General features: G+C 37.7%; 2 protein-coding genes and 1 long non-coding RNA gene across 5 annotated transcripts in view; 1 reads left to right on the top strand and 2 right to left on the bottom strand.

Moving 5' to 3' along the window:
- Nucleotides 1-27,480, top strand: part of LOC146332585 (uncharacterized) — a 29,841-nt gene extending 2,361 nt beyond the window's left edge. Inside the window, exon 2 of the long non-coding RNA XR_014771685.1 lies at nucleotides 27,044-27,480. This is a non-coding gene — a long non-coding RNA (uncharacterized LOC146332585). The remainder of the gene's footprint in view (nucleotides 1-27,043) is intronic.
- Nucleotides 2,691-4,913, bottom strand: LOC146332586 (N-acetyllactosaminide alpha-1,3-galactosyltransferase-like; the record flags this gene model as incomplete). Its single annotated transcript, XM_084723448.1, is given in 3 exon segments — nucleotides 2,691-3,375; nucleotides 4,440-4,577; nucleotides 4,819-4,913. Coding segments are annotated over 3 exon segments (918 nt in total), but the record flags the coding sequence as incomplete, so codon positions are not given.
- The window catches only part of mapk8ip1b (mitogen-activated protein kinase 8 interacting protein 1b), a 72,339-nt gene continuing 65,302 nt past the window's right edge, over nucleotides 20,519-27,555 (bottom strand). For all 3 annotated transcript variants that reach the window (XM_084732780.1, XM_084732861.1, XM_084732700.1), the window contains 6 exons: nucleotides 27,036-27,208; nucleotides 25,904-26,007; nucleotides 25,322-25,438; nucleotides 23,567-23,637; nucleotides 23,167-23,265; nucleotides 20,519-20,930 (listed from right to left, as the gene is read on the bottom strand). In XM_084732780.1, the coding sequence (XP_084588906.1) occupies nucleotides 20,858-20,930; nucleotides 23,167-23,265; nucleotides 23,567-23,637; nucleotides 25,322-25,438; nucleotides 25,904-26,007; nucleotides 27,036-27,208 (637 nt within the window). In that variant the 3' untranslated portion in view covers nucleotides 20,519-20,857. The remainder of the gene's footprint in view (nucleotides 20,931-23,166; nucleotides 23,266-23,566; nucleotides 23,638-25,321; nucleotides 25,439-25,903; nucleotides 26,008-27,035; nucleotides 27,209-27,555) is intronic.

Raw genomic sequence — 27,555 nt, forward strand, 5'->3', positions numbered from 1 at the left:
GTACAATTGTATTATGACCTCTATGGGCTTTGTGCGCCACCGTGTGGTGTGTGGAGAGATTGTGAATGTCCCATCCAGTATTTTACACAGCTTATGCAGTGCATCTTGTCAAGTCATTTAAGGATATCATTGAGCTCTAAAAGTCAAATTATCTTAAAATGTGAAAATAATCTGCCAGTGTAATTGGATTATTTCAAAATGTTGTCAAACAGTTAACTATTACACCTTAGTTCAGAGCTCCACAATAACGATTGCCCACTTGCTCAAGGCAAGTAAATCTGGCCCAACCAGGCATGCGGTAAAAATGAATTAAAGTATTGCATTATTTTATTAATCAATTAAGTGTTTAAGTAATTGTTCATGCAAAATCTCAAATATGGTGGTTTTGCACTTTTCTGTATTTATTATTATATTAAACTGTACTGACTGAACTGAACATTTTCACTATTTTCTGACATTTTATAGATGTTGCAGCCCTATATTAAACATGACAATTAACTTTAGTATTTGTTGTTATTTCTTAACAATTAGGCCTAACAAATCAAGTAGATTTCTCAAGCAGTTTTTAAATGTCAACTTGTTTAAAGGCATATTGAGGAATTAATGTCAGCTTGAACATCATGCTTTTCAAAAATAGCCAAAAATGAAACTGTGATTTCTTTTTAGTGTTGTTACAAGTATTAGTAGCAGTAGTATTGTAGTCAGTTGTATTATTCCTCCAGACCATCTTTTGAGCAGTGAGCACATAGAAAGACGAGGAGGGTTGAGATTGGACAGAGACATGAATGGAAGAGACTGAGTAGCAGAGATGTGGAGGAGTCGGTGAAGCTGCGAGCTGACGTTAAAGAAGTGAGATCCACAGGAGAAAAAACATTCTTACTTTTATCATTAACAGCATTTGACACAATCCTGTAGGACCCTCATTACTATAATAAGTTTCATGTGAAGGTACAGTTGTGTATCTGAGGTAGACTTGACGCTAGCACCCTCAAGTGGTACATAATTAAACTGCACTTCATTGTATTCTTATTGTTCTCGTCTGGCACTCAATGTTCACACTTCAAACTGGAAAGCAGTGCTGCACTGTGTATTCAAACTACAGATAGCTTATTACTCTCTATAGCTTTTTAGGAAAGTGATGTCTTGTGGCTCAGTTTGTCACGGTACATACACTGCCCAAGGCTGGAATGTGTTGCATATAATCCCCACACAAACTTACATTTTCTCAGAAATATCTTTGTCATTTAAAGAGGGCAAATAAATGATATCTACTAACAGAACCTTAAACTGAACTATTTCTTCATTTGCTCTGTGAATTAGCAGCACAAAAGGACTGTTCTGGTGCTATACTGCCCTTTTGTTGTACTGTTCGTCTTTGACAGGGTGAGTGCTAAGGTGGCAGGGTGCGCTGATGTGCCAGATGGTGGCAGTCTATGAATAATGCATCATTGCCGTCAGTCAGACAGGTTCAAGCTGATCTGAGGTCAGCTGAATGACACAGGTGGCTGCTGTGGGGTTCATGCTGAGTGGTAGGGTGGGCCACCCAGGGGTGAGCTGGACAGGCTGGCTCTTGACATGCAGTATTGTCCGTTTCTTTCAGGTACTGCAGATACAGTACAACAGAGTTTTAAGTCTTAAGAGGGTAAGGCACAGAAAACATTTAAAGACATACAATAAGTGTGTCTTCTGCCCACACTGTGTGGAGGCGCACAGCTATGCAGCGAGCCAAACACAATTTATATATACTACTCCTCAGTTTATCAATAGTTTGTTTTTATGACTTATTTATTCATCTATTTATATCATTTTTTGTGAGTAGCATAGAAGGTTGTTGTACAACCTTGTACATATTTGTCATGTTGTAGAATGATAAGTGAACCTTGTACCTTGTATTAGCTACATTTCACTCTTGAATAAATGCATGAATGTTTATCTGACTGACCTGTGACCACGTCAACATCCTTAGTCTAGTGTTGTCTCAATATTGAATTTTCTCATTTTTATGTTATATTTAGATAAATATCAATATTCCATACCATTTTCAATACCACAGTGAAAAATTGACACAACATGGAGGGCATAAAATATTATTTCTTTATTAAGAGATAAATATTACAAGGCCATAAGCCTCTACAGGCCTTTCAAAATAAGTAGATCAACCGTATGCTACCATGGACATGCCAGAAGAACTGCTGCCCCTGTCAAAATGGCGGTGATATTGACGTACGATTTAAAGGCCAATGCTATGTATATATGTCTACGAGAGGAGTCTCCAAGGGGGAATGTCACAACACTGAACCCCATGTTGCTCAAAATGTAAAACAAGATAAACATTTGTCAGTAAACCAAAAAAAAAAAAGAAAAAAAAAAAAAATCTAAACATGAACAGGAAGTCAGAATTTCTTTGTACACTTTCTTTGTTGGTAAAATTAGACATGTAAAACAACACAATGTTTTATAATGTTTATTATGCAATTTGGACATCTTTTGTCAAGATAATCCTTATTAGGATGAAGAACAAAGACAAATATTTAGATTTACCTGAGTTTAGAAAAGGTATGTGCTAATGAGTTATTTTGCTGCCCCACCTTTGAAGGTGAGAATAGGGTTAGGGTTAGTTAGTTAGACTTAGTAATAGTAAATAATCTTGCAGTAAACACAATTGCACTGTTCCAATTTGTGTCTCTTCTTTATGAAGTACGAAGTTTGTCCTAATTTTTTGGTGCCCATATTAGGCGAGTGACGTATATGTCCCTGTTGTCTCCAATACTGGGGTCCCAGCAGTACTCAGGGGAGAGCAGCCTGCTTGGTTTGTGAAGCCAGAAGTACTTGTTTAGATGACTCTCATCATGCCACAGAGCCTCCACGTTGTTTATTTTGTCCTCCATGATGCTGTCATAGCAGACATCTACCAACTTCTTCACATTTTGCCACAAGCCCCCAAAGATAGCAGCGTGGTAGTAGAAATCTCCAGTTTCCATGAAAGCTTTGGATTTGGGGTTTCTGTCATAGGTGAACCTCTCCTTTGGAAGTTTGTAAAAGTGCGCATGTAGCAAAGCCACAGAATCCCCCAGAGCCTCAGAGCCAAATCTCCCCTTAAACTCTTGATCCACATCAAAGCAGAAGACATAAGTGCAGTGGTGACGAATCTCTGATTCTATGGCTTCTGATATGGTTTTCATGCGCATCATAGAGATGTCCTGCCACCTGGAGTACTTTGTGACCTGGATAACCTTCAGACTTCGTTGAGGAGCGAGCTTGATGTCTGGTACCTGCTGTGGTAGATCTGTGAACACGTAGTACGTCACTGGTAATCCCAACATAAAATGTTGTTCTGCAGAGATTAGGAATGTCTTAAGGTTGGCATCCAGGTACCTTAGGCAGAGACAAGAAAAACAATTGTTGTTGCTTATAACTCATAATGATGGTGAGAAAAACACTATAAAACTAGAGGGGCACTCAGAGAATGCAGCTCTCCTCCAGGGCAAGAGATGTCAATGATTAATCATTAATCAATTAACTGTTGTTTGAAATTTTACAGATTTTAAAAATTCATTAACTGGTAATGTATGTTTTGTGTACTGTTACTTTGGAGTTTGCCTTGTTAGTCCAGAAATGGCAGCAGCTGCACCGCATTTGTTGATGAATAACAGACCAATGACGGTAAATAAAGATGGCTGATGACTCTTCCCTTCTTATCGCTGTACAAAAATGACAAATCTGCCCAAAATATTCCGGATACAAGTTCAGCCATCTTGGCGCTGTTGACGTCATTTGGAGTCAGTAGCTATCAGTGTTGGAGCTGCAGTATCGAGTTCTGGGCCATACAGCCAGCTGACTGAATTCTGAGCAGAACTGAATCTTGGCATGAATCTCTTTTTATTAGGGCTGGGTGGGAAATACTCGATTCTTCTAAATATATATATTTTTTGGGGGGCATTTTATGCCTTTAATGACAGGACAGCTGAAGATGTGACAGGAAATGGGGAGAGAGAGTGGGGGAATGACACGCAGTAAAGGGCCATGGGCGGGAGTTGAACCCATTTTGACGCATCTTGATGCATCAAGATGCATCGAGAATCGTTTAATCATTGAATTGTAGCCCTCTGAATCGTAACTGAATCTTGAGGCACCCAGAGATTCCCACCCCTAGTTTTTGTAGCCTCAAATAACAAAATAAAATCAAACTGATCAGAAAAATCAACACTTCAAAAACATTCAATGTCCCACCTATTAACTTAAGAGGCAGGATGTTTGACTTGAACTGCTGACTTCCACCATGAATTAGCCTGTTTCACAAAATGTTGTGCTGCTCAAATTGTTAAAATAAAACTTTAAATGAGAAGAATATGTGCATTTTAATATCTTATTAGAGGAAGGAAGATGAACAGAATTTGCAGTTGTTCTTATAACACACCAGAGTTTATAGAGAAACAAACCTGCCCACAGCAAACATGGTGAGGGCCACAGAGGACTGGCCTTTGATGTGCTTTTGGTCATAAAGACTGGGGTCAAACATCCCCTCCCAGATGATTGGAGCTTTCCAAGATGTGCATGTTTGAACCTCCAGTCTTACCCTGAAACAGAAGATGATATTGGGAGGAGATTAACTGGTTGGTAGCGATACACAATCGTTAGGCGGTAAATGGTTACTCAGTGATGCAAGTGAGACGTACAGTTTCTTCTAGTGTGTTTATAGTGCAATTATTACTTGTTTATAATTAAACAATTGGTCATAGTTTTGTTTTTAAATACTCTTAATAAATTGACTTGATATCTGAGCATATGCAGCCCAAACTGAAGCCTCAGATTTCTTACCCAAAGTTAAGCGTGTCGTCTATGTTCTGTCTCAGTTCTCCCTTACTGGCTACCAGCAGATTGTCAGTAGTGTCGTGGCTTGTCACATATCTATAATACAAAAATGACCATCATGAGACTGGATTAAAATCAGTTTGAAGTGAATCTTGCAAATAAATCAAATTGGCTCCAATGAGCAATAATGAAGGCTGGTACTGACTTTAAATAAAAGGAGGTGAAGCCGATAACAAGCAACACAAGACAGCAGAGGAGTTGGACACTCCTTCCCTTCATGCTATTGGAACGATGCAAAAAGCAGAAAAGCAAAAGAGAGAATACTTAAGATCAACCCATATAATTTATGGTTATACTTCATATACAGTGTAAACTATACTGAGCATTCAGAGAGAATGCCAAGCTGCATGGGGGAGAGACTGAAGTTGACTGAAGAACATGGTCAAAGTGAGACCAAGTTGTGTCAGCAATTCTGGTCTTGATTGAAATACAACTTTTATATCATACTGAGAGATGCAGAGCAGATTACAGAACAATTAGAAAAACTCAGCATGGACAGAAACAATAGGCCCGATGCAAGAACCACTCTTACAGCAGATCTGTTCTTAAGTGGTTTGTCCAAGTGTTTTAGGAGAACTTGACTAACAGCTTCAAATGGCTCTTAATACATGCAGTAGTTTTTTCAGACAGTGTTTAACATTATCAGTAAATAAACTGTGCCCAAATTTGACAGCTTTCTGAGTTTTCCTACTGTTAGAATTGTCAGCATGTTAATCGACAGGGAAATTAGCTGCCAGAAACATCCCTGTCAAAAATAGAGCACTGTTTACATAAAATCCAGAGGTTGGACAGTCAAATTCTATGCATTCTATGCCACAGTTTTAATAATAATTCAATTATAGCAATTAATAATACACCATAGTCTAATAATTAAAATACTTACTACATGTGCACACAACATTAATAAATTAAGTTGAAATGGAGAAAAAAGTTTCATGACAATGAAGTAAAATTGGTGTTGTGACAGAGAAAATTATAGAAGTGTCAAAAAGAGGAAAACATTTTATGTAAAGTATTTCAGCTTATAGATGCAGCATATTCTAAACAGTCAAAGTGTGTCATAGTTTTCCTGGCTTACATTACTGATAACTTACCTGTGTCCAGGTGTTTTTTGCACGTATAAATCCACAAAATGGGATTAATGCTCCTCAGGGACTTTTCCTCTGGTGTAATGAGAGTAAATGTGCAACAGATTCCACCGCCTCTCTCCACAGCCACACACATTACATTATCAGAGAGGAAACAAACAAGGAGTGGCTCTGAGAGGGCTCCACTTGGATGGATGGATTTTGAGAGTTAGGGACATATATGTGGCTTTTTTCTTTTTTCAAAAATATAAAATGGGTTGTTGGAGTCTCTCTGAGAATAACCACTATCATTGGGCATCACCTTTTTGACTTATTGTTTTTAATTTTTTCTTTTTAACAGAAGGTCATTCAGAATCCTAAATACTGATTTATATTTTTATAGTGAATAAAATAAAGTTAGAATAGGGCTGGGCGGTATACTGGTTCGTACCGAAAACCGGTCTTTTTTTTCATTATGATATGACTTTTTCATATACCGCCATACCGGTGAATAGCCAAAACAACGTCCGGAACGTGCTCGGCGGGAAAGTGTTTCAGCGGGGACCCATTTCACTGCTGCACACCTACACCACAGGCATGCTTGCTTGAGCGCGTGTACTATGGATGTTCCATGGCAAGTAATTTCTCTGTTGATTAGATGCAAAATTTTATTTAGACTAGTCACTAAGAAAACACAAGGTAGAATTTATTAATTTATAATGTTAAACACTGTCCGAAAAAATACTGTGTGTTAAGAGCCATTTGAAAATGTTAATCACACTCTACAATCGCCAAATCGTACTTGAAATGCCGCTCAAATGCGCGCTACTTCGCACTGTGCAATACAAACCTTACATGCTTATGCTTTACCTTTTCAGACTGAAGAGTGTCACAGTGTCTGCAGGTAAAGGACCCAGAGCTAACGTTAGCTGCCAGCCTGACACACAGTGTGGCCAATGGATGGCACATGGCTTGTGGCACCAAAAAAAAAAAAAAAAAAAAAGAAAGAAAAGAAAAGACAAATTGAAAAACTCAACAGCTATGTATTTTTCCAGAAATCTTGACCCAGTTACTTAAGATCACCCACAAATCTTGTTGAGTGTAGTTGCATGTTGGACTGATTTTCTTTCTAACAAAGCTGCACCCACCAAACTTATCACCATGCAGAAGGAAGCGTGCATCATGAACAAGAGGTTGCCCCTCAGCTGAGGAGGGTGCCATTAATGTTTACATTTTGTTTACATTAGGTCTGTTGTTACCAGTGTGTATGGGGTAGTTGCGTTACTTTTCTCAGCCATAAAGTGTGTACATAAGCTGAGGTTGCAGTAGTTACTGAAATTCTATTAAAGTACTCTATGAATTCCATGTTGATGTAACATTCCTACAGTGTCGGTTTGTACTTTTCACAGCAGAGTTGGTCCAGACTGTGAACCACTAGCAGCTATGGCTAAAGTCTGTGAAAATAGTAGGGCTGGGACGCTACACTTCTCTCTAGAGTCAATACTATCATGATTCTCGGGTGACGAATTGATACGTATTGCGATCCATACAAGTATTGTGATTCCATATTATGATTTATAGCAGTTTTTGTTTGCTTTTTTTTAACACTAGATCATGGGTGGCAGTAACTTACATTTTATTCTGCTTATTGAGACGAGTTTCAACCCTGCCAACTCACTCCTCCAGTATAATTGTTTGAAGTAATAATTCAAAATATCAAAATATTGGCCTCCAGAATAACCATAGCACATAAATCATGTACTTAATGAGGGCTTGGACTCTTTCCTTGTACAAATAGTGCTATTTATGGTTCCTAAAAAAAATTTCTTTGACACATTATATATAAAATTCATCATAATATTAAATGGAAATCTTAGTGGACACTCCATTGGAATATCTTGATATATCTTTGAAAACCCTGAGATCTCCCCTTAATATTTAACTTGTTTGGATTTGAATAATGCACAGCCACAAATATTATCAGCTCACAGGGCTTTAATCATTTACTAAGAAACACCATAAGTACACAACAGTGGTCACAATGTCAACAGCTATTCAGGCTGTTCTGTAATAGCAATATTCTTGAGGACATGATAAGATACTAGGCCTGGGTGATAGACACATCATCAATAACAACAAGAAAGTGCTGTTTGATAGTTTTATTTAAATGCATGACAATGTTCTGATGATATATATTTTTTTATTTGTGCTTTAAACATTTTATTGTAAATTATTATCTTGTTGCTTTTTGGTCAAGCGAAAGGAGGGCTCTACCACAGTATCGTGTATAGTCAAAAATTAATGCTGGTGTACTTTCCATACCGTTTATAGTTTCCACCCCTGCATGTTACTGTTGCTTCTATTTTTGGAACAAACTCCTCCACTGTAGAGCAGGTAGTAGGGCTGGGCGGTATGACAAATCAAATTTCATATCACGGTTTTGTAAAATATCATATCGGTTTCACGGTATTTGACGGTATTTTTTTTTTCATGCAACAGTGTCCTTATCGACATTTTCTTCTATTGCGAAAAGAATTACTGCAGTTGATTGGCTTTAAATAGCCCATTTTACTGTCATAAGGACTGTATCATGTTTTTTTTTCATGTCCAGACACAGGTAAAAGCATGACCCCTTCAAGGTATGGTTACCATATGGTGGGGATGACTATAATATTAAATATCCCCACCCACACTAGTTGGCACCAGAAATACTAGTAGTTTAAAATATTTAAAAATAAAATATTTATCAATATTTCATTCATGCATGATGCCAGTTATCTGTTGATTTTATGCAGCCACATGCCACTAGTCGGGGCTGCGGCACTGTCAGACGGCAGCCCCTCTCACCCAGCGCATATGATCCGATCGCCCTGGCAACACCGGATGTTTATATCAGCAAAGTCAGACAGATGAATATAGACTGTGACAGAATAAGCTGATATATATTCACTTGACTGGAGAAACGTGCCCACATTAAGCACAGACACAAACATAAACCTGCAAGCATAGCTGCTGCAGCTGCTGTTACTGCTAGCACTGCTAACTAGAGATGCACCGATTGCAATTTTCTTAGCCGATTCTGATTTCCGGTTTTTATAAGGGTCTGACATGCCGATTCCGATTTTGACCGATTCCGATTTTCAGTCTTTCTAAGAACTGGAATTGACAGCATTCACAAACATTCACAACTTTTCTTGTAAAAATTAAATTAAATGTTCATAATATGACACTGACTATTAAATATTCATTAAATACTGTTTAAATCTTCTCAAAAGTCCTCCAGGTTACAGCCCAGGGCTTATTATAGGTTTACATTAAGATTATGAATCAGCTGAATGTGATCTCGTGAGACCATGGAATCTCGCGGGATTTCGCGGGATGCGATTTCATGTGATCGCCTGTGGAAGCAGATGTAAACAAACCGGAGACGGACGTGATGCAACAGTTTGCTGCTGTAAAACTTTGCCGTGAGAAAAACAGAAGCAGAAGTTAAAGGAGTCTGGATGAGAAAATATTTGAGGAGACACATCAACACAGGTTGTTTATTCTTCAGACAGAACAGGAGGTGAGATTTTAACTGTCCCTCTGTGAACAGCAGTCTGCTGCTGGCTAACATTAGCATGAAGAGCTACATAGTTTACGGCTGTTTTGCGACATTGTCAGCTGCTCTGTCTCATTGTAGACTGTCTTCTCTTTATCTTGTTCTTGGAATCTGTCTCTGACACCAGCTTCAAGCAGACATGTGTCAGAGTGTGTAGATGTTATCAGCGCTGTGTTGACGTCACGGTCAGTTTGTCTGCTGCGTGCATGACGTGACCATCGTGCAGAACACGTGTGTGACAATGACAGGCACAGAATCGGGTATGTGACGCTGACCGGCCGGTCACCAGTCAGGGCCGGTCATGCTGAAAACTGGCCGGTTCCAGTCTCTGTTTGGTTGATCAGTGCATCTCTACTGCTAACGTTAGTGTGTCAGGCTGGCAGCTAACGTTAGCTCTGTGCTCTCTACCCACAGAGACTGTGACCCTCTTCGGTCTGAAAAGGTGAAGCGTTTAGTGAGTTGTTGTCATGTTTCGTACATTAATGTGTAAGGTTTGTACTGCACAGCGCAAAGCAACGTGCATTTCAGTGGTATTTAAAGTACGATTTGGCGATTGTAGACTATGATTAACATCTTCAAATGGCTCTTAATACACACAGTATTTTTTTGGACCATGTTTAACATTATAAATGAATAAATTCTGCTAAATTCTAACTGCTCTCTGAGTGTTTTCTTAGTGTTAGACTAGTCAAGTAGTCTAAATCAACAGGGAAATTAGTTGCCAGGAACATCCCTAGAGCACACACTCAAGCAAGCATGCCTGTGGTGTTGGCGTGCAGCAGTGAAATGGGTCCCCACAGAAACACTTTCCTGCCACACACATTCCGGACGTTGTTTGGGCTATTCACCAGTATGGCGGTATATGAAAAAATCTTATCATAACGAAAATAAAGAACGTTTTTCGGTACGAACCAGTATACCGCACAGGCCTAGCAGGTAGCAATGTTACTTTCGTGTTTAGCCAAGCTTGTTGTTGCTGTGCTGTGTTGTGTGACGTCAACAAGTCAAAATACTGCCATCATCACAAAATGTTTTTTTTTTTTTTTCCATGAAAAAAATATAATATATCGTGAAAGACATGATATGGCACACCCCTAGTTGTAATATACTGAAGAGCAGTGGTGGACAGTAGTGAAGTACATTTACTTGAGTACTGTACTTAAGTACATTTTTTGAGTATCTGTACTTTACTTGAGTATTTGTTTTTTTGGAAACTTCTGACTTTCACTCCACTACATTTCAAAGACAAATATTGTACTTTTAACTCTGCTACATTTGTAGGAAGGCTGTTGTTACTCTTTGACTAAGCTTTGAAGTCAGCTGTTGGTGTTTTTTTCTTTTCTAAAATGCAATTGGTCACATGCTGTGTTCCTCACAAAACACAGGAAACCAATCACAGTAGCTCCTCTCAAACGGGATTGATGTAAAAGTGGAAATACATCATCCAGGCGCTCTCTTTAACAAGAAAAAGCAAGCTCCCTCTTTCATTCAAACAAAAAGCGGTAATGGTGACGGCAGGAGAAAGACAAAATTAAACCTCAAGATGTTATTATAATTATTAATTATTCTAGGTAGCTTTTAAAGTTGGATTGTTTTACTGGGGTAAAAATACAGCATAATTCATGTATATACTGCCTCTGAAGACAGAAAGAAATCTCAGTTATTTAACAGACTTGGAGAACTCCTTAGTTATCTTCAACCTAATGTTATGATGTGATTTTAATACAGTTGCATCAGAAAATGACAATAACTGTCCTTTTTGGTTTTGATTTTTGATTGATTTTTTGTTTTTCTATGCTAATTTTTTTTATAGGTGTTTCTATAGGCTTTGTGTAGCAGAGTGGTTTGACAAGCATCAGTGCATCATTAGATGGTTTCAGAGAGTTACAAGGTTCTGTAAATGCATCATGAAAACAATACAGCATGTAATGATATTAGAAAATGTAGTTTGTAATTTGTACTTTTGAATACTTAAGTATTTTTAAAAACATGTACTTTTGAATACTTAAGTATTTTTAAAAGCAAGAACTCTAGTACTTTAACTCAGGTAAAATTTTGACTGAGCAACTTTCACTTGTAGTTGAGTAATATTTGACCAGGAGTATCTATACTTTGACTCAAGTACTGGGGTTGAGTACTTTGTCCACCACTGCTGAAGAGGTCAAAACTACTCCCTCCCTGCATATTTAAAAAATGCGAAAGGATTCAGAGAGCCATACCTGTACAGTGTTTCCCCTAGCTTTTTTGCTTTTGGAGGGGGGGGGGGGGGCGTCTGTTGGGGGGGCGGGGTGCCCTCCCAAATAAACTATAAGGGAAACACTGCTGCAGGAGGAGTGGCCTTGTTTATAGTGTGACATGGGTGAAACTGACTGATCAATGCTTGGTGTAGCATTGACAGCCATGAGACATCACTGGAAATTCCCACCAAGAATCCATGTGATTATGTGTGCAATGCAAATAAAATTCAGATTATAGTTCCTCTTTTAAAGGAGTTAAAAATTATTAAAAAATACTACAAAAAGTTTTGTTTTAAAAATCAACAAATGTAATTCTTTCTAGAATCTGATAGCTTTTGTTGTGATTTGATGCAGTAGTTTGCTCTTTGCAGTTGGTCTGACAGTATCAGTAAAAACATGTTGGCTCTATTTATTCTTATCTGTCTAATGATGGGTGGAGGTCTTCCTGCACCTGTGCTGATCAGGTAGGTCTCCTTGATTGACTTCCCTCTAGTCAGTATGCAGCCGACACATTCCACTATCATTGCATGGCCTTTATGGCCCTCAGCAAACAGAAGCGACTAGGGTGATCAGATGTGCTGAAAAGATTCAAGTCGTAATCCTGTCCTTTTTGTCCTGGAAATTAATAGTTAAAGTAATAGATAATGACCAACATATGAGTTTGTGAAAATATTCTGATCTAATCAGTTATGTGGGCTATAGTTCATGCTTTAGTAAGAAAAAATGTTCTGTTTGTTTTAATAAAATATTTGTAATTGGATTTATTGCTGATCTATTGCTGATGTCATACAAGTAAGGGATAATGTAGAGCGAGCGGGGTACTATAGAGGAATAAACCCTGATGGGGTTTATTTCTGTATTTCTCTATAGTGACCCGCTCGCTCTACATTATCGTGCCTATTACACGGCTACTTACCAAAGAAATCAAAAGTTTGACATAAAATTTTCATTTAAATATGGTTTTATTGATTTAGAAAAGATTTCATTGCTTCTACTTGAAAAAATAGACCATTTGGTTGGAACTGCGTCCATAGCAACAGTAACTCCATAGGTAAGATGAGCCTACTTAGCATTATAATTCACATTAAACTGAGCATTTCACAGTCATGACCCAAACCATGTTCCGTTTAGTATTTACTCCATGTCGATCTTCTTCAATGTTGTCAATTTCCTTGTCATCTAGTTCCTTACTGGGGACTGGTCAGCCAAAGTTTCGTTCTCTCCAAATATATTAAAATTGATATTGGAAAAATGTTCCATTTTTTTCTGGTTTCTTGCCGCAGGGTGTAGATGTCTTTCTGCAGATTGATATGACAGGAGTCGATCAGAACGGCGTCCATAGCAACGGTCTGCTATTAATAGTAAACGTCTGCTATAAAAACAGACCTGAGAATGCTGTAATTGACCAATCAGAATTGAGCATTTGATAATGGTGTGTAATAACCTGTTTTAAACCAGATGACAGAGTGCAGCTGCCAGTTTGGGAGGAATTTGTGATAAAAGTATGTAAAAATATGTTTGTGAGCACCTACATCTTAAAGGGACAGTTCAACACAAAATCAAAATCTTTTTTTTTTCTCCTGGCCTGTAGTGCTATTCATCCATCTAGATTCTTTTGGTGTTAGTTGCAGAGTTTTCGAAATATTGGTTGTAGAGATGTCTGCCTTCTCTCAAGTATAATGCTACTAAATGTCACAGGTTCTGTGTTGCTCCAGGCACCAAAAATATATTTGTAAAATTCAAAACTAGTAGTTTCAAAAATCATCACCCAGTTAGTTAAGACAATCCTGAGATCTTCTTGTGAGCGGTTTCATGTAAGAACTATTTTCTTTTTATTAGAAATAAAGTAGTTCTGGTGGATTTCAAAGTAGTTTTGGAAGATTCTACTGCAGAAAGAAAGTAGCTCCTACAGTAACACTGCTCACAGCAAGCTCTGGATTATTTTGAGCAGCTGGGTCCTAATTTTTGTAAAGACACACTAGTTTAAAAAAATTCAGATGTATTTTTTGGTGCTTGGAGCAACACAGGCCTTGTGTCATTTAGTCCCATTGTAGGCACAAATCTCTGCAGCTGATATCTCCAAAACTAGACAATTCATACCAAAACAGTATAGATGGATAAATATCACTACAGACCAGAGGAAAAAAATGGATTTTTTTTTTTATTTTTATTTTGGGGATGAACTGTCCCTTTTAATGAGAATCATATCTGCTGCAAAGATGTTTAAAATGACTGTAATCTGTCACCTGTGCCAGGACACATCTGACTTGACACACACACCCAACTCCCCTGCCCTGAATTTCACTCATTTGCATCTGGTCACCCTAGAAGCAACCGCTTACTCCTTAGGAGGCACCCAAAAGTATGTAATTATTTTCCATAAAAAGACTGAGTGTGTTACAGAATCTCACAAGCAAACGTATCTGCTGGACCCAGTGTTCTCCATCTCAGTCTGTTAAAGGTGAAATTAGTAAGGGAAACAGGTGGCAGGACTGAGAGCAGGCTTTCATTTGCCAGCAGATACAAGGAATTTAAGTACTCTGCAAACCAAAACAATATTGCTCCATGGCTCCTACTTCTATTTGAATTGCAAATAAGTCCAAGTTTATCTGTTTGCAGATCTGGGCAGATCTGGGAGTTTCCTCAATATGTTTGTTCTCTGTTTTACATATGTAACAGAGCTAGACCAGAGCGGGTGTGTTATCAGTTTGAATTATATTGGCTTTTGCAGTTATATAACATGGCCAGTACAACTTCTCATAGACTGGAGTGATGCCAGAGAATGTTTGACTGCAGCATCCTACAGTCTAATTTGTCCCACCACAGTTTCATAATTTCATTTCATTTTTTAGGATCCCCATTAGCTGCAGCCGTAGCAACAGCTATTCTTTCTGGGGTAATGAAATGAAAATATTTTATTACCAACTCACTTTTTCATTCACTACGAGAGAAAAAAAGCCATCTGCAATTGATTAAGTAATGGACAGTCTCCTCTGAGGTCTGAGGAACTCTACTTTTTCTGTAGCACCGTGATTATTACTTTACTTTTACTTTAGTACCTTGTTAAAAGGTAAAGGTAATAGTAGTTATGTCTGCAGAACACAAACAGAAGCTGTACCCCAATGCTTTGTTCAAATGTTAAAATCACAATAATTTTCTTCCAGGGGAGGATGTCCCCAGGCTCCCTACAGGGAATTAGTTTATAAATGTGTCACCTTTTCCACCTCGTATGAGTTTGCAGGTGTGAAGGAACGAGTCAGCAGATCATTAGATCAACAATTGATGATTAATAACCGATTAATCGATTAATCAGCTCTAGATCAGATTAGAGTTAGATTAGAAAATTGCTTCAGGTTCAGCTGGGTATAGTGTCTAAGTCATACCTCTTCCTGTGGCGAGACACAAATTATTTTTTGAATTGTGCCATCAATTCCACATATGTTGTTTGTCATCTTAAAAACATAATTTTATGAGACAAGAAAGTTGCAATTTGTGGTTTGTCATAGATTACTTTAATTTTGTGTCAAACTGCTCAGTGAACTAAATCTTTTGTCTCATACAGTATACATCATTAATACCTCTTTACATTATTATAGATTTATTTGGATGATTCTTTTCTTCGGTGCGACTTACATTCCAGTTTAAAAGGAACAAGAGCTAAATATCACATGCAGTCTCTCAAATAAGCCACTAAAATCATGTTTGAAAGCTTCACTCAGTAAAGCTTTCTCAAATTCTTCAGTCTCTTTATCTTTTTCTTTTAGATGATAGCTATTTTATCTTTTAATTGTAAAATGTGCATTTCAAAACAAAATTCCTTTCCTTTAATGATTATGATGCTGCTAACACTAATAATGTAGTGGCACCATTGTTCCTTATGCTTTCTTAGGTGTTTCTATGTAAAGAACTGTAGTAGTTCAGAATATTGTCTGTAATTTAATGTAAACTGATATCAGCCACTTCTGCAGTGTGATGCTGGTACTGTCACGTCAGTTTCATCTAGTGTTGTGTCTTCTTCTAACAGAGCTGACGAAGATACAGCACAGTTAGAGCTGCTCTTTGACCCCGGCCTTCAACATATTAACTTTACTGATGGTAAGACAGACACATATCAGTTTATTGAGGTTGCTTAGCAACTTATAATGTAGAGTATATGGTGCTTAAAAACAAGGTCCCAAATGTTTTGTATCCAAAACAAACTGATAAGCCAGTGTCAATAAGCCATCTGATTGTGTCACAGATTACGGTGAGAGGCCCCTCCCTCCTCTGCTACCCGACACCACAAATCCTTATCAGCCAAACCTGGAGGATGAATACTTCTAACGGAAACACATTTAAGCTGATTTGTCCTGCATGAAGGATCACCTCAAAAATAAAAACAGGGAAAAAAAAATCATTTTCATGTTTGCTTTTTTAATATATGTATAAAATTCTTTTGCGGACAGTACAATTAGGAAAAAATAAAATTAAACCCTCCTCCATAGTATTCACTGTGGGCTACATCTCTTCTATTGGGCCCCACTGCTGCTGCACCATTTATGTGATGTTAGATTTATATAAGATTTTGTTTCAGTCATGTTAAAAGAAAACGTTTGTAGCTTCTAACTGAATCTCTGTGCTTTCAAGTTTAGTTTCTCTCCTGCGTCGCTGTCTGTACAATCACAAGCAAGTCAGGTTGTCTGAGTGTGTATTTTACTCATCAGCTTCATTGCTGAGATGTAGGGTGGCTGTAACATCGCTAGAGCTGAAGCTGAGCAGCATTATAGCAACCAGGATCTCACAAACACAGTGATATGTGTTTGTCATCACTTGCACATACAACCAAACTCAATAACGACAGGACACGATGAGATCTGCATTAAAATTTTTAAATAAAGAATAATTCACACCTAAAAAAATTCCAAAATAAAGAGAAATTTCACATACTACATGTTGAATCAATACAATGTAATATTTATAATTACAGATATTAAATTATTTATTTATATATGGCATATCTATACACCCTTTGTATAGCCTCCATTACTTTACAGTTTCTCCTGTCTGTCTGATTGGCTCTTGAGAAGGGAACTCATATAAAAGTCAGTGTTGATCTCTTGATGCGAACACGATGGCTTGGATCAGCGACAGCAGGCGACTCGTTTGTTTTGATCGATGGGGACTGGTGTGATGACTGAATTGACCATTTCCACATCATTCATTAATTAATCATTCTTTTACAGACACTTTATCTTCTGTTAAATATAGATCACATAAAATAATCTGTTACAAATTAGTGTTAGTGGTAAATGATGTAGGAAACACACTTTCTTTTTTGTTTTTCACTGCAGAACAACTGGACTGTACCCATGCTGAACTCAGATTAACAGTTTAGGTTGATGTGGTGACTGATGGTCACATACAGTTAATTTTCATAATCCAGATTCCAAGGGCCTTTTCAGAGAAAATGTGTAATTCTGAGACAGCATTGTGCCAAGCATGAAAATTAATTGGAGGAAGTGAAACCGCTTAGTTAAGCTATTAGCAAACATCAATGTTCAAACCAGGTATCATCTCTAGACAGGTGTTACACTAACAAGCTTGGTTGACATTTTAAAATCTTTTGGGGCAAGTTAAGTCTCAGGTCTGCTAATATTATTTTCATTCTTGCTTAATCTGTTATTGTCTTGATTAATCAATAGACTAGCCAAAAATAGTGAAAAATGCCTATTGCAGTCGCTTTAAGCTCAAGGCGACACTACCCACTGCAACTAACAGTGGTGTTTGCCAAGAGTAGCTAACAAGTGTGTTAACTAACAGCAGGTAGCAGTAGTGCTACCTAACAGCAGCTAATGGTAGTGTTTGCTAACAGTCAGTAACAGTAGTGTTGGCTAACAGTAGCTAATGGCAGTGTTTTGTAGCATTAGCTAATCGTAATGTTGGCAAGCAGTAGGTAACAATAGTGTTGACTAACTTGTTTCTATGGCTGCCATTTTATTAGTTTTACACAATTGCCAAATGCCAGATACAGCAGAGAACGTGTCTGCTATTGTTTAGCCCACTCTCTTTCTTGTATTTGCCAAGTTACGATGTTGTAAATTTCCCAAACAGAACGTCTTTCAATTTCTCTTCAGCCTGTTGTTGTTTTCATTCCTTTTCTTTTTTGTATGTTTCAATGATAAAAAAAAACCAACAGTTACAAATGGTTGTTTGGGTAACAAGACTTATCTTAGATTCTTTCTATCTGAGGATGTAAGACAGGAGGTTTCTCTAATAAGGCCTCAGATGTATAAACCATGTGTATATGTAAAGCTACAGGTAACAGACATACAAGCTCTGTATCAGCACATTTTCACTATGCCCTGCATGCTCTGAAACAATTGTCCTGAGACAGCACAGGTACAGTTCAGCATATTTACTGCAGTGAAAAAAAAGTGCAAGTCACATCAAACATACTCCTACTTCACTATTTGCATTCAAACTCTTAAACTCAACACACACTCAATGGCAATCCCTTAAAATGTTATGATAATGTTCACTGAGGAAGGTCACAATGATCTGATGAAAAATAGGCACTACTAGTGAAGATATGAAGACACCAGAGTTTTGCTTTAGCTCCCCTGTCAGCACCTGTAACTACTGTACCGAGAATCAGCCTTATTACCTTTTCACTGCCACACTGAGAGCATTTGATATTTCTGATGTGGAAACCATGAGGAGCAAGTTTCTAGAACACCACACACAGAGATTTTGTATGCTGGATCTCGTCATGGACCTCCAAAGAGCCTAAGCCAGATGTTTTTTTTCCTGGTATTAAACATCTTAGTCACTGATTTCATGCCTAGTAAAAACACACAGTTAAGAAGCGCAGTGTGTCTTGCTTTAGACTAGGAATAAAAGACTAAGGCTTAACTGGGCAAATGTGGGGACTTTAGCTTAGCACTACAGTACCAATAGAAGCTGCTAAAAAGTTTTGGAAAAATCCACACTTGTACACCCTCACACAGTTTTTTTTTAAAATCATAGACAAGTGATGTTAAGTGCATTCCAGGAGTTATTTGTGATTCACTGTTGAAATGCAGTGTGCACGTGATGAGCAGCAGAACTGCTTTGTATCAGGATTAACTATTGTTTGCTAATGAAGAAAGTAAACCTCAAAGCTGGGCACTTCGCACTGCAACCAAAACTTTGACCATGTCTGAAAGCTACAAGTGAGGGAAGAAAGAGAGTTTCATGTCATCGAATCTCCTTAATAATTGGGTCAAGAGCTGCAACTAATGAACGTTTTCATTATCAATAAATCATTTTGTAAAATGTCAGAGAACGAAACTGAAAAAGCCAATCACAATTTGTCAAAGCTGAGGTGGACATGTGCAACATATTCAACAAATATTCACATCTTAAAAGCAGAAACCAGTGAATATTTGGCATTTTTGCTTAAAAATAGTTGCTGGCAACCTTTCTGTGGACCACTTAATTAAACAATTGTTTGAGCTCTAGTCGGGCCCTTAAAAGCTGTGTTTGTGTTAACCTGAAATTATGGATGTACCTTCATACATTTGTTTGTTGCCCTGATAGTAATCAATTAAGTGTTTGCACTATTTTTATACCAAATAATACCACATGCATTTTCCCCTCTCAATCAAAGTTTTATTTCTACAGCAATATATTGCGTATTCTCTGACAGCCTCATATAGACATAGAAAGACATCACAGTCTACATATTAAACACAAATACTTTAATATCAGATAACATGTGGAGGGCACTCATAAAAATAATCTCTAGTATATTTCAAAGTTTTATTTAATAGAAGAGCAATTTTACTTCATCAACCAATTTCTTAACGACAGATTAATGGATCGTCCATAAATCACTAGATAATTCATATATATATTTTTCCTGCTGGTTGTGCTCATGCAGCCATTATTTTGTTGGTCTGTTTCAAGCTTGTGCTGAAGTTGCTGCTGCTGTGTGTATTGAAATTTCAAACTGGGAACTCTTAAATTGCGATATCCAGTACAAAATAACGTACCATAAGTACGACTGATGCCAGGCTGTACACCTCAGCCCCACCCCTCAAATTTGCCGTTGATTGCTGGCCCAAAGCATGAAATGTGAAATTCAGGAGAGCTCTATCTGAAATACACAATCTTTGCTAGGCTTGTCTCACGTTTTTTGAATTTTTTGGCACTTGTTGGCTACTTGGCACACATTGGCTATTGTCCACACCCTGCAGTGTGCACAGCTGCAGATCATGTGAAGAGAGCTTTATGGTCACCAAAACCTGCCTTTTTTTCCAGACGGCTACAACATTTCTGCTGATGAAATTGTTAGATTTGACCACAAGGTTTGGCCCCAAACATCTAAAACTCAGAACTCAGAAATGCAAAGAACATCACCTGTGGCTGGTTTTACAACAGTGTTTTAGTGTGGATTTTTTGTTGCCACTAAACAATGTGGATATCACCTTTCTATCATGTGTGCTAAAAGGGTAAAATTCACTGTTCCAACATGGATTTGGTTCACTTAGTGTACATCTTCAGTGTGAGGATGTTATTTAGTAAATACACACATCCTTCATGCTGAGACCCTAAATATTTAAAGTCAAAGCAAACTCATCATGTGTTAATTTTTCCAAATCTGAGCCACCGTTTTTCTTTTGTCAAGTGCAAGTACAAGCTGGTGCAGTCCAGTATGGCTCCTGGGCTTTCAGTGTTGCACCCATTGAGACAACGCTACAGGCTAACTAGCACTGCCATTGAGACAACGCTACAGGCTAACTAGCGCTGCCAAGGCTGCGATGATACAATGTTTGTGCTTTCCATGGACAGCTGGCGATCACCACCTAATCACTGAGTCCATTTTGCATATTTTCTTTTCTCAAAACACACCTCATTTGGCTCGTTTTCATCTCCTCTTGCTGCACAAAGGTTTCACCACAGTTCCAGTACTCGACCCTTCTTTTCCTGCTTCCTCTCCTGTCAGATGTGTTAATTTTGTCTCTTTTTTTTTTTATTATTTTAGATATTTCTGTCCTTCATGCAACATTATGTTATGATACAGTGTACTGTACAGGGCTGTGGTTGAAGGCAGGGCAGGGTTATTCCAGGTAGATGTCCTCCGTAGGGCACGAGACCTCCACAAACTCTTTATAGTACAACTGGAAGGCTTTCCTGAAAAACAAGGACATATACTTCAGTCATTTCAAGAACTCACCTGGAACTACACACCCTTATAACCCCAACTGAGAACCAAAGTTACACTCCATCTCAAGGTTAGTCTCTGTCCCACTAGTTTACAATTCTCAGTGTTTTTCCTCATACATGGTTTCTTTCACTCCTCTTTCTCATAAATCTGAAACATGATCCTGTGTTTTCTGTTCATGTTGTCAAGGTTCAAGTACTTGACAGCTGAACTACAATGACTCTACTATGCTAAACTATTATGAAGAGCAGTGAAAGACAGAGAGAAGCATAATGGAACTTTGGCATTCGAATTAGGGATGCTCTTATTGATTAGAAGCCAATCAGAATTGGCTTGAACTGTGATGCTTCAGAAAAATCATTCAATTTAAAATAAAAAAAGGCATAAGGAAACTATCACCTGTTTAGTGTTTTCATCATTCTGTTCTCACTTCCAGCTTGTCAGATATGGCAGTTTGGTCAGTGCCCCTGTGCTTTAAACTATGACACTGTAGGTACCCCTGCAGCGTCATTTCTGGAGGTACCCTGTTATGTTTTGATGTGCTGTTGGTGTCAGGTGACATAGTATAAAGTAAAGTCTACATATGGAGGAGGTGGGGTTTTTCTTTTTTGAATTAACAAGCGTTGATGCCTCGCTATGAACTGCTTTGCCTGGTCAAAGCATGGATTGACCTGCAGAACAAGCTGCATAGAGCAAGCAACAGTATGGCTCTCTTTAAGCTCTACAAACTGGAAATGACTCTAAATAACAGTACAACTGCTCCACGCGGGTGTTGAAAGTGAAGCACAGAGCGATCTCTCCATGTGGAACATGTTTCTGTTAGTAGAAGTAATTTAAGATGACTTTCTAGATGTTTCTTCATTGCCCTCATGTTAAAAGTTATGTTTGCACTGCTGCTGTTAGAGCTTGTGTAATCTGTGTTATTCAGCTGTTTTATATGTTCTATTTATTTTAACAGCCATGTTTGAGTCAGAAATGACTAAAACATTACAGATACAGAGTCTGTAATTTGTTTCACTTATTTTCTTTGCCCCACACTGATGCAAAAATACATTTCCAGTGATAATTTAAGTTTTAAGTCAAGTTCTGTAGTGAAATTAGACCAACTTTGAGATATGACAACATTATCATTATTCTAATGTGCTTCCAGGATTATGATTGAATAAAGTATTGAAATATTAATGACGTTTTTGATATTATTTTAGGTTATTTAACATAATAAAAAATAAATAACACTGTTTTTTCCAGGCAAAAAATAAAGACTGAAGTCTTGAATGACCACATGCATCATTTTTTCACAGCGTATCTATAATATGTATCGTTTTAAACAGGTGTTATTGAAAAATACTGAAGTACTGATATGTTGACAGTCTTACTTCTTTTAACTTAGTTAAGTGTGCAAGTTACATAATATATGTAAATTGCATACATAAGTTACCTAGCTAGCTTTATAGTTATCAAAATGTACAAAATTCATACAGGAAAACAAACATTCTTTCCACACAGGGTCTCATCCAGTTTTGTGACCACAAACACAGCTGGGGTTGAGATGCAGACAGCATTGATCTGCACTACTCTCGTACTGTCTAATCAATAACTGAAAACAGCGACAACAATGTCATTGCCTTGTCATTCTTTGAAAGAGATGTTAAATGTCTGTAAGGTAACCTGATCTTTTAAAATGTTCTGTCATCTGTCAGGGAAGCGACTGATTCTGGGTTTGCCCCAGATCTTGTTTATTGGAAGAAATGTTGTAATTTAATACATTTAGAAGCTCTGCCAAGACAGACTCTTAAAGAAAGTGTTTAGATTTTTTAAGATGCATTTGGATCAGATTTCTCCTTTAAATGAATTATTGTAATGTAATATTGTCTATGTGTCATTTAAAGAAATCCTTGATCGTCATCATAAATTAGTTGAAAGTTCACAGGATTTTGAGTTGTCTAACTAACCAAAAATTCTTCTTACTTGGGGACACCATGGAAAATAGTATGTTGCATTAAACATTAAAACAACATTAAAATTAAAGTGATTTTTAACACAGGACTTCCGTTTTCCAGAACAAAGTAGTGCTCTACAACATCACAGCATCCCTAAACTGGAGTCTGCATCTGAACATGTCAGCAGAGATGAATTAAATGTACAAACCTCCTCTAAAGAGTAAATATGTATGTAAGCATGTAATTCAAAAAATGTCCAACTCACCCTACGGACTCTGCAAGAGGTTTGGTGGAGTTTTCAGACACAAACACATGGCAGGCGAATCTGTGGTCTGCCGGGTGCTTGGTAATAAAACCAAAATACCTGCAGAAAAGACACAGAAAGCCGATAAGGCACTAGAAGAGGACATTTAGTATTGTCACAACTGTTACTGAATATGTAATTCTTTCAGTCATGTAATCCAGTCTTTGACTGAAGTCTATGTATGTTGATTTCTAGCGACACCTTGTGGTAAAGTAATGTTTCGTCTCTGCAGATGAGCACTAGTAGAGAATAAAAACAGTACAACTTTTAACAGTACAATCTTCATTTTATTCTAGTCAGACAGCACAAAACGTGTGACTTGGCACTCCAGTCCCTGACTGACAGTCCTGCCTTTACTTACTTGCTGTTTTTGGGGTGATAGCCGCAGAAGGAGACGTTCTTTAACTGGAAGAAGTGATTGCACTCATTACTCTGTGAACAGCACACAAAAGAGGCAGAATAAATGTCTCAGATCGGGAACGTACAAAATTATTGACAACACAATTTACAAAGATATCAAAAGAAAAATTATGCAAGAATGGCCCCTTTCTCTGTGTTTGTATTATATTGTATTATTGAATTATATGTAGGGGTAAACACAGGTGTTACCAATGATACTAATTATGGTTCTGTTTCTTATAGGTCAAACAGTGCTGCTATTGTGCTTGTTTGCTTACTTGAAAGACTATTCTAAATGGAATGGGACCTTAATTACATTAGCCACACCTGCGTTTACCCTACTATTTCATATGGCTGCTGTGAAGTAGGTATTTTATTAGTAGTAGTAGTGGTAGTAGCATGTGCTGCAAAACAGTCAAAATATTATTGAAATCACAATATGGTCAAGTGCAATATCCAAATTGCAAAGCAGCTATTATTTGATAAAAGACAAAGCCATGCCAAAACAGCATTATAATGAAGTACTGTAGTGCTGCAGAGATGCCATAGCTGACAACTATTGTTCTCCTCCCTTACAGCAACTCAGAGGGAACACACTACTTAAAAAACTTTTAAATCATAATGTTACAATGATAGATGGCTCAGTGGTCGATAACTGTCAACCATCGGCGATGGCATCATCCATGGACCCAACCCTAATTTCAGTTTGTTTGTTATTTTGTTCAATTAAAATGAAAATTAGGATCCAAAAATTAGCTTTTCACTAACACAATACAGCTGTAGTTGTAGCACTACCTGGAAAATCTACATCCAACTATTAAAAGACTACAAATTACTATACCTGTGATATACCTCTGGGTGGTGTGATTAATAGAACAGATCATATTATCTGAGCAGTGGCCCTCTAGTGGTAAAATGTATTTTGTTTAATGTGCTTTTGATTTTACAGGTCACAGTGGAATATTTCTGCAAGTTTTAACTTATTTTAAGGACGAATATACTGATGATGGTGACTCAACAAAAAAAACAAAAAAACAACTACAGTGTAGAACTTAATGTGAAGCAGAATTTGGCCATAAGTCAAAAGATCTCTGTGCAGTTTCCTTCACTAACATTAACCAAAGAAATAAGTAAACTGAATGGTCTCTGAAGAGAATTAACTTTTTATCATATCATTGTAGGTTAGAATGAAGTCAGTTAGAAGGGCTGTACTTTTAATGTCTTTCACCTCTGCAAATTTCTGATTGGGTGATGATAAAAGACGAGCTGTGTTTAAGGACTGAAGCCTCTTTTGTGTATTATTTGTAGAGTTTGAGATTGGAGACAAAAGTTCTTTTTGACAAATGTTGCTTCACCAAAACAATATATTTGGTGTCTTATAAGCCCCTGGAGACCGGGAATCTGTGCATTTAAATTTATGATTTATTCAGCATGTAAAACTTTAATTTAAAAACTTTAAAAACAGCTGAGGAGACAAGAATTAAGTGTCCCTATCTCCCTATCCATATGTTGAATAGAAGTTTGAAGATGCTTAGGCAAGATCTCCTCCTGTAAGATAAGACTCCCTGGCGCCCCCCTGATATATCTCCCTGCAGTTTCTATTGGCAGCCACATGGGGGAGACACACTACAATTGTTCAATGGGATTCTGCTCTGGAGATGTCACTGCACTTAATTTATTTTACATTAGACAGACAAAGAGACAGTAAGAAACTTACTCTGTCACAGGCATAATAATCCTCTTGAACTGAGAGTTTGATGCCCTTCACGCTGATCTCCAGGATGCAGGATGAAGGCGGGTTGTACTTGACTGTCATCCTTCTGTTGGTGGCAATCTGGAAATATAAATGTGAAAGATGACTCCTCAATGTTGAACAGTCACACTGTGACATGAAGCCAGTACAATATAATTTGTCCTATTATAAATTAGATTAATTCTTTATTTGAGATGTTACCAACTGCAGGCAGCTTCTTTATTTTTGTTGTGTGCTGCACTTGTGCATTACATATTCTTAAAGTGCAGTCTGCATTTCTGTCTCTTTAAGTTCTAGGTATTAAGTCATATTGCATTTTCCAGTGCAGTCAAACTTTAATTTGATTTATACAGATGGGATACATAACAGCCCATAGGTCCTCTGTTATTTTTTTGCATTATGCTAAATGTCATCCACCAAAGTGTTTTAGGAAAATAGCTGATGTATTTGTAGCATTTATCCCTCCATGATCTTTCTTTACGGTTGTAGTAGTTTATACTTTTCACATTCAAACATTCAGAAATGTGCATGATATGGGGCTCGTACCTTCTGCATAGCTGCACATAGAACATCATTTCCTTTGTGGAACGGCACCTGAACTGAGCCCAGGAACTTCAGCCGGTATCTGTCCATCCATTCACTGCTCTTCACTGCACAGGAAAAAAAGAAACACATGAAATAAGAGGAAACAGTAAATGAAGGCAACAAATAACATAACTTAAACTAGAAGAAATAGCAATAATTTTTTTCTTTAACCTCCCCTGTGCCTTGTTTACTCACCTTAGTAGATGCATCTCTAAATACAATTCTTTGCATCCTCTTTGCTGCTGCTTTCCTGTTTGACTTCTCACTCCTTACTTAAAAAAAAAAAAGTTCTGTATATAAATAACTCCTAAATTTAGTAGTCGCTTTTAGCAACAGTGGCATGATGTGACTCAAAGAAGCATGACAAGGCTAAGAAAACCGTTGATCTAGATCAAAACATAAAATAAATGGAACATCATTATTATTATTACCATTATACCATCCTTCCACACTTCCAGGTGAACATATGTTCCTCTAGCTTTCCAAAAATAATCAGGTTTAAATACTGTATGTTTTTCAGTTGAGGCTACAGGAACAAGTGCTAGCTTAACTGAAGCAGGACTTAAGCTCTCTATAACCCTTATCACTAGTAATCAGTACGGTGGTCATTTCGGAAGACTGTAGAAGTTACTAACTATGGTAACGACACAGAATTAATAGAAGAAATTTGGCCTTGGATATGGTGATTCAAAGAACAGTTTCAGTCAGTGATTCAAGTCATTGCCCAAAGACGGCATTCCAGCATCTTAACTGACACATTCATAGTCGATAAGGCATTCATAATTCATCTGTGCTTTTCCCCCTGGTTTTTCAAATGGAAACACACACACAGCCGTTAGCAAAAAACAGTGACGGTGGTGGGAGCGCTGATGCCCTCCCCTCCCCTCCATTAAACTAGAGAATAGCAATGTCATCTGGCAGAAACCTAGGTCAAGTCATGTGGGAAACTGTTTTCAGAAGGGCTTGGGAAAACATATTTCCAGCAATTGTTGAATGTCTGGATTTGATTACATAAAGAACACCACTGGGAAGCTACAGAATGACATGAAAACCTCATGGACCTGCCCTTTATTAACTGTTTGGATGTCTGTACCTTTGTAGCTCTCTGGGTCCTTGGTCACCTCTATGGCGTAGTAAGCTGGGAAGATCCCACGGGCACCAGTTCTCATGTTATAGCCCTCGTACCAGTAATCCTCTGACTGGACCTCCACCAGCAAAGGATCATCCACCTCCAGCTCCAACTCATCATCATGTCGAGGGACAAACCTGATGAGACAAATGTAGTTAGGCGAAGAATCTGAGGGACCTGACAGGCTTTTTCTGAGCTGGATGATCACCTTACACAGTGTCTACACCACAAACATGTTTCAGGATGTTTGGTTCATTTGAAAGGAATGGCTACTTCTTGAGACCCTATGTTTTAAATATCGAACATTGAGCCCTTGTAAGCTTGAAAAGCATCTGCAAAATTTGTAAAACAGTTTGGAAAAAACAGTTTCAACGCAAAATAAATAATCACGCCCACATGAGAAACTTCTCATATGACTCTTTCTCCTCATTATTTACTAACCATTTACACACTGAGTGTGTTCCAAATACTAATATTTTCATCA

Source organism: Lutjanus erythropterus, chromosome 1 (assembly GCF_056507025.1).
Source record: "Lutjanus erythropterus isolate fLutEry1 chromosome 1, fLutEry1.hap2, whole genome shotgun sequence".
Taxonomy (NCBI): domain Eukaryota; kingdom Metazoa; phylum Chordata; class Actinopteri; order Lutjaniformes; family Lutjanidae; genus Lutjanus; species Lutjanus erythropterus.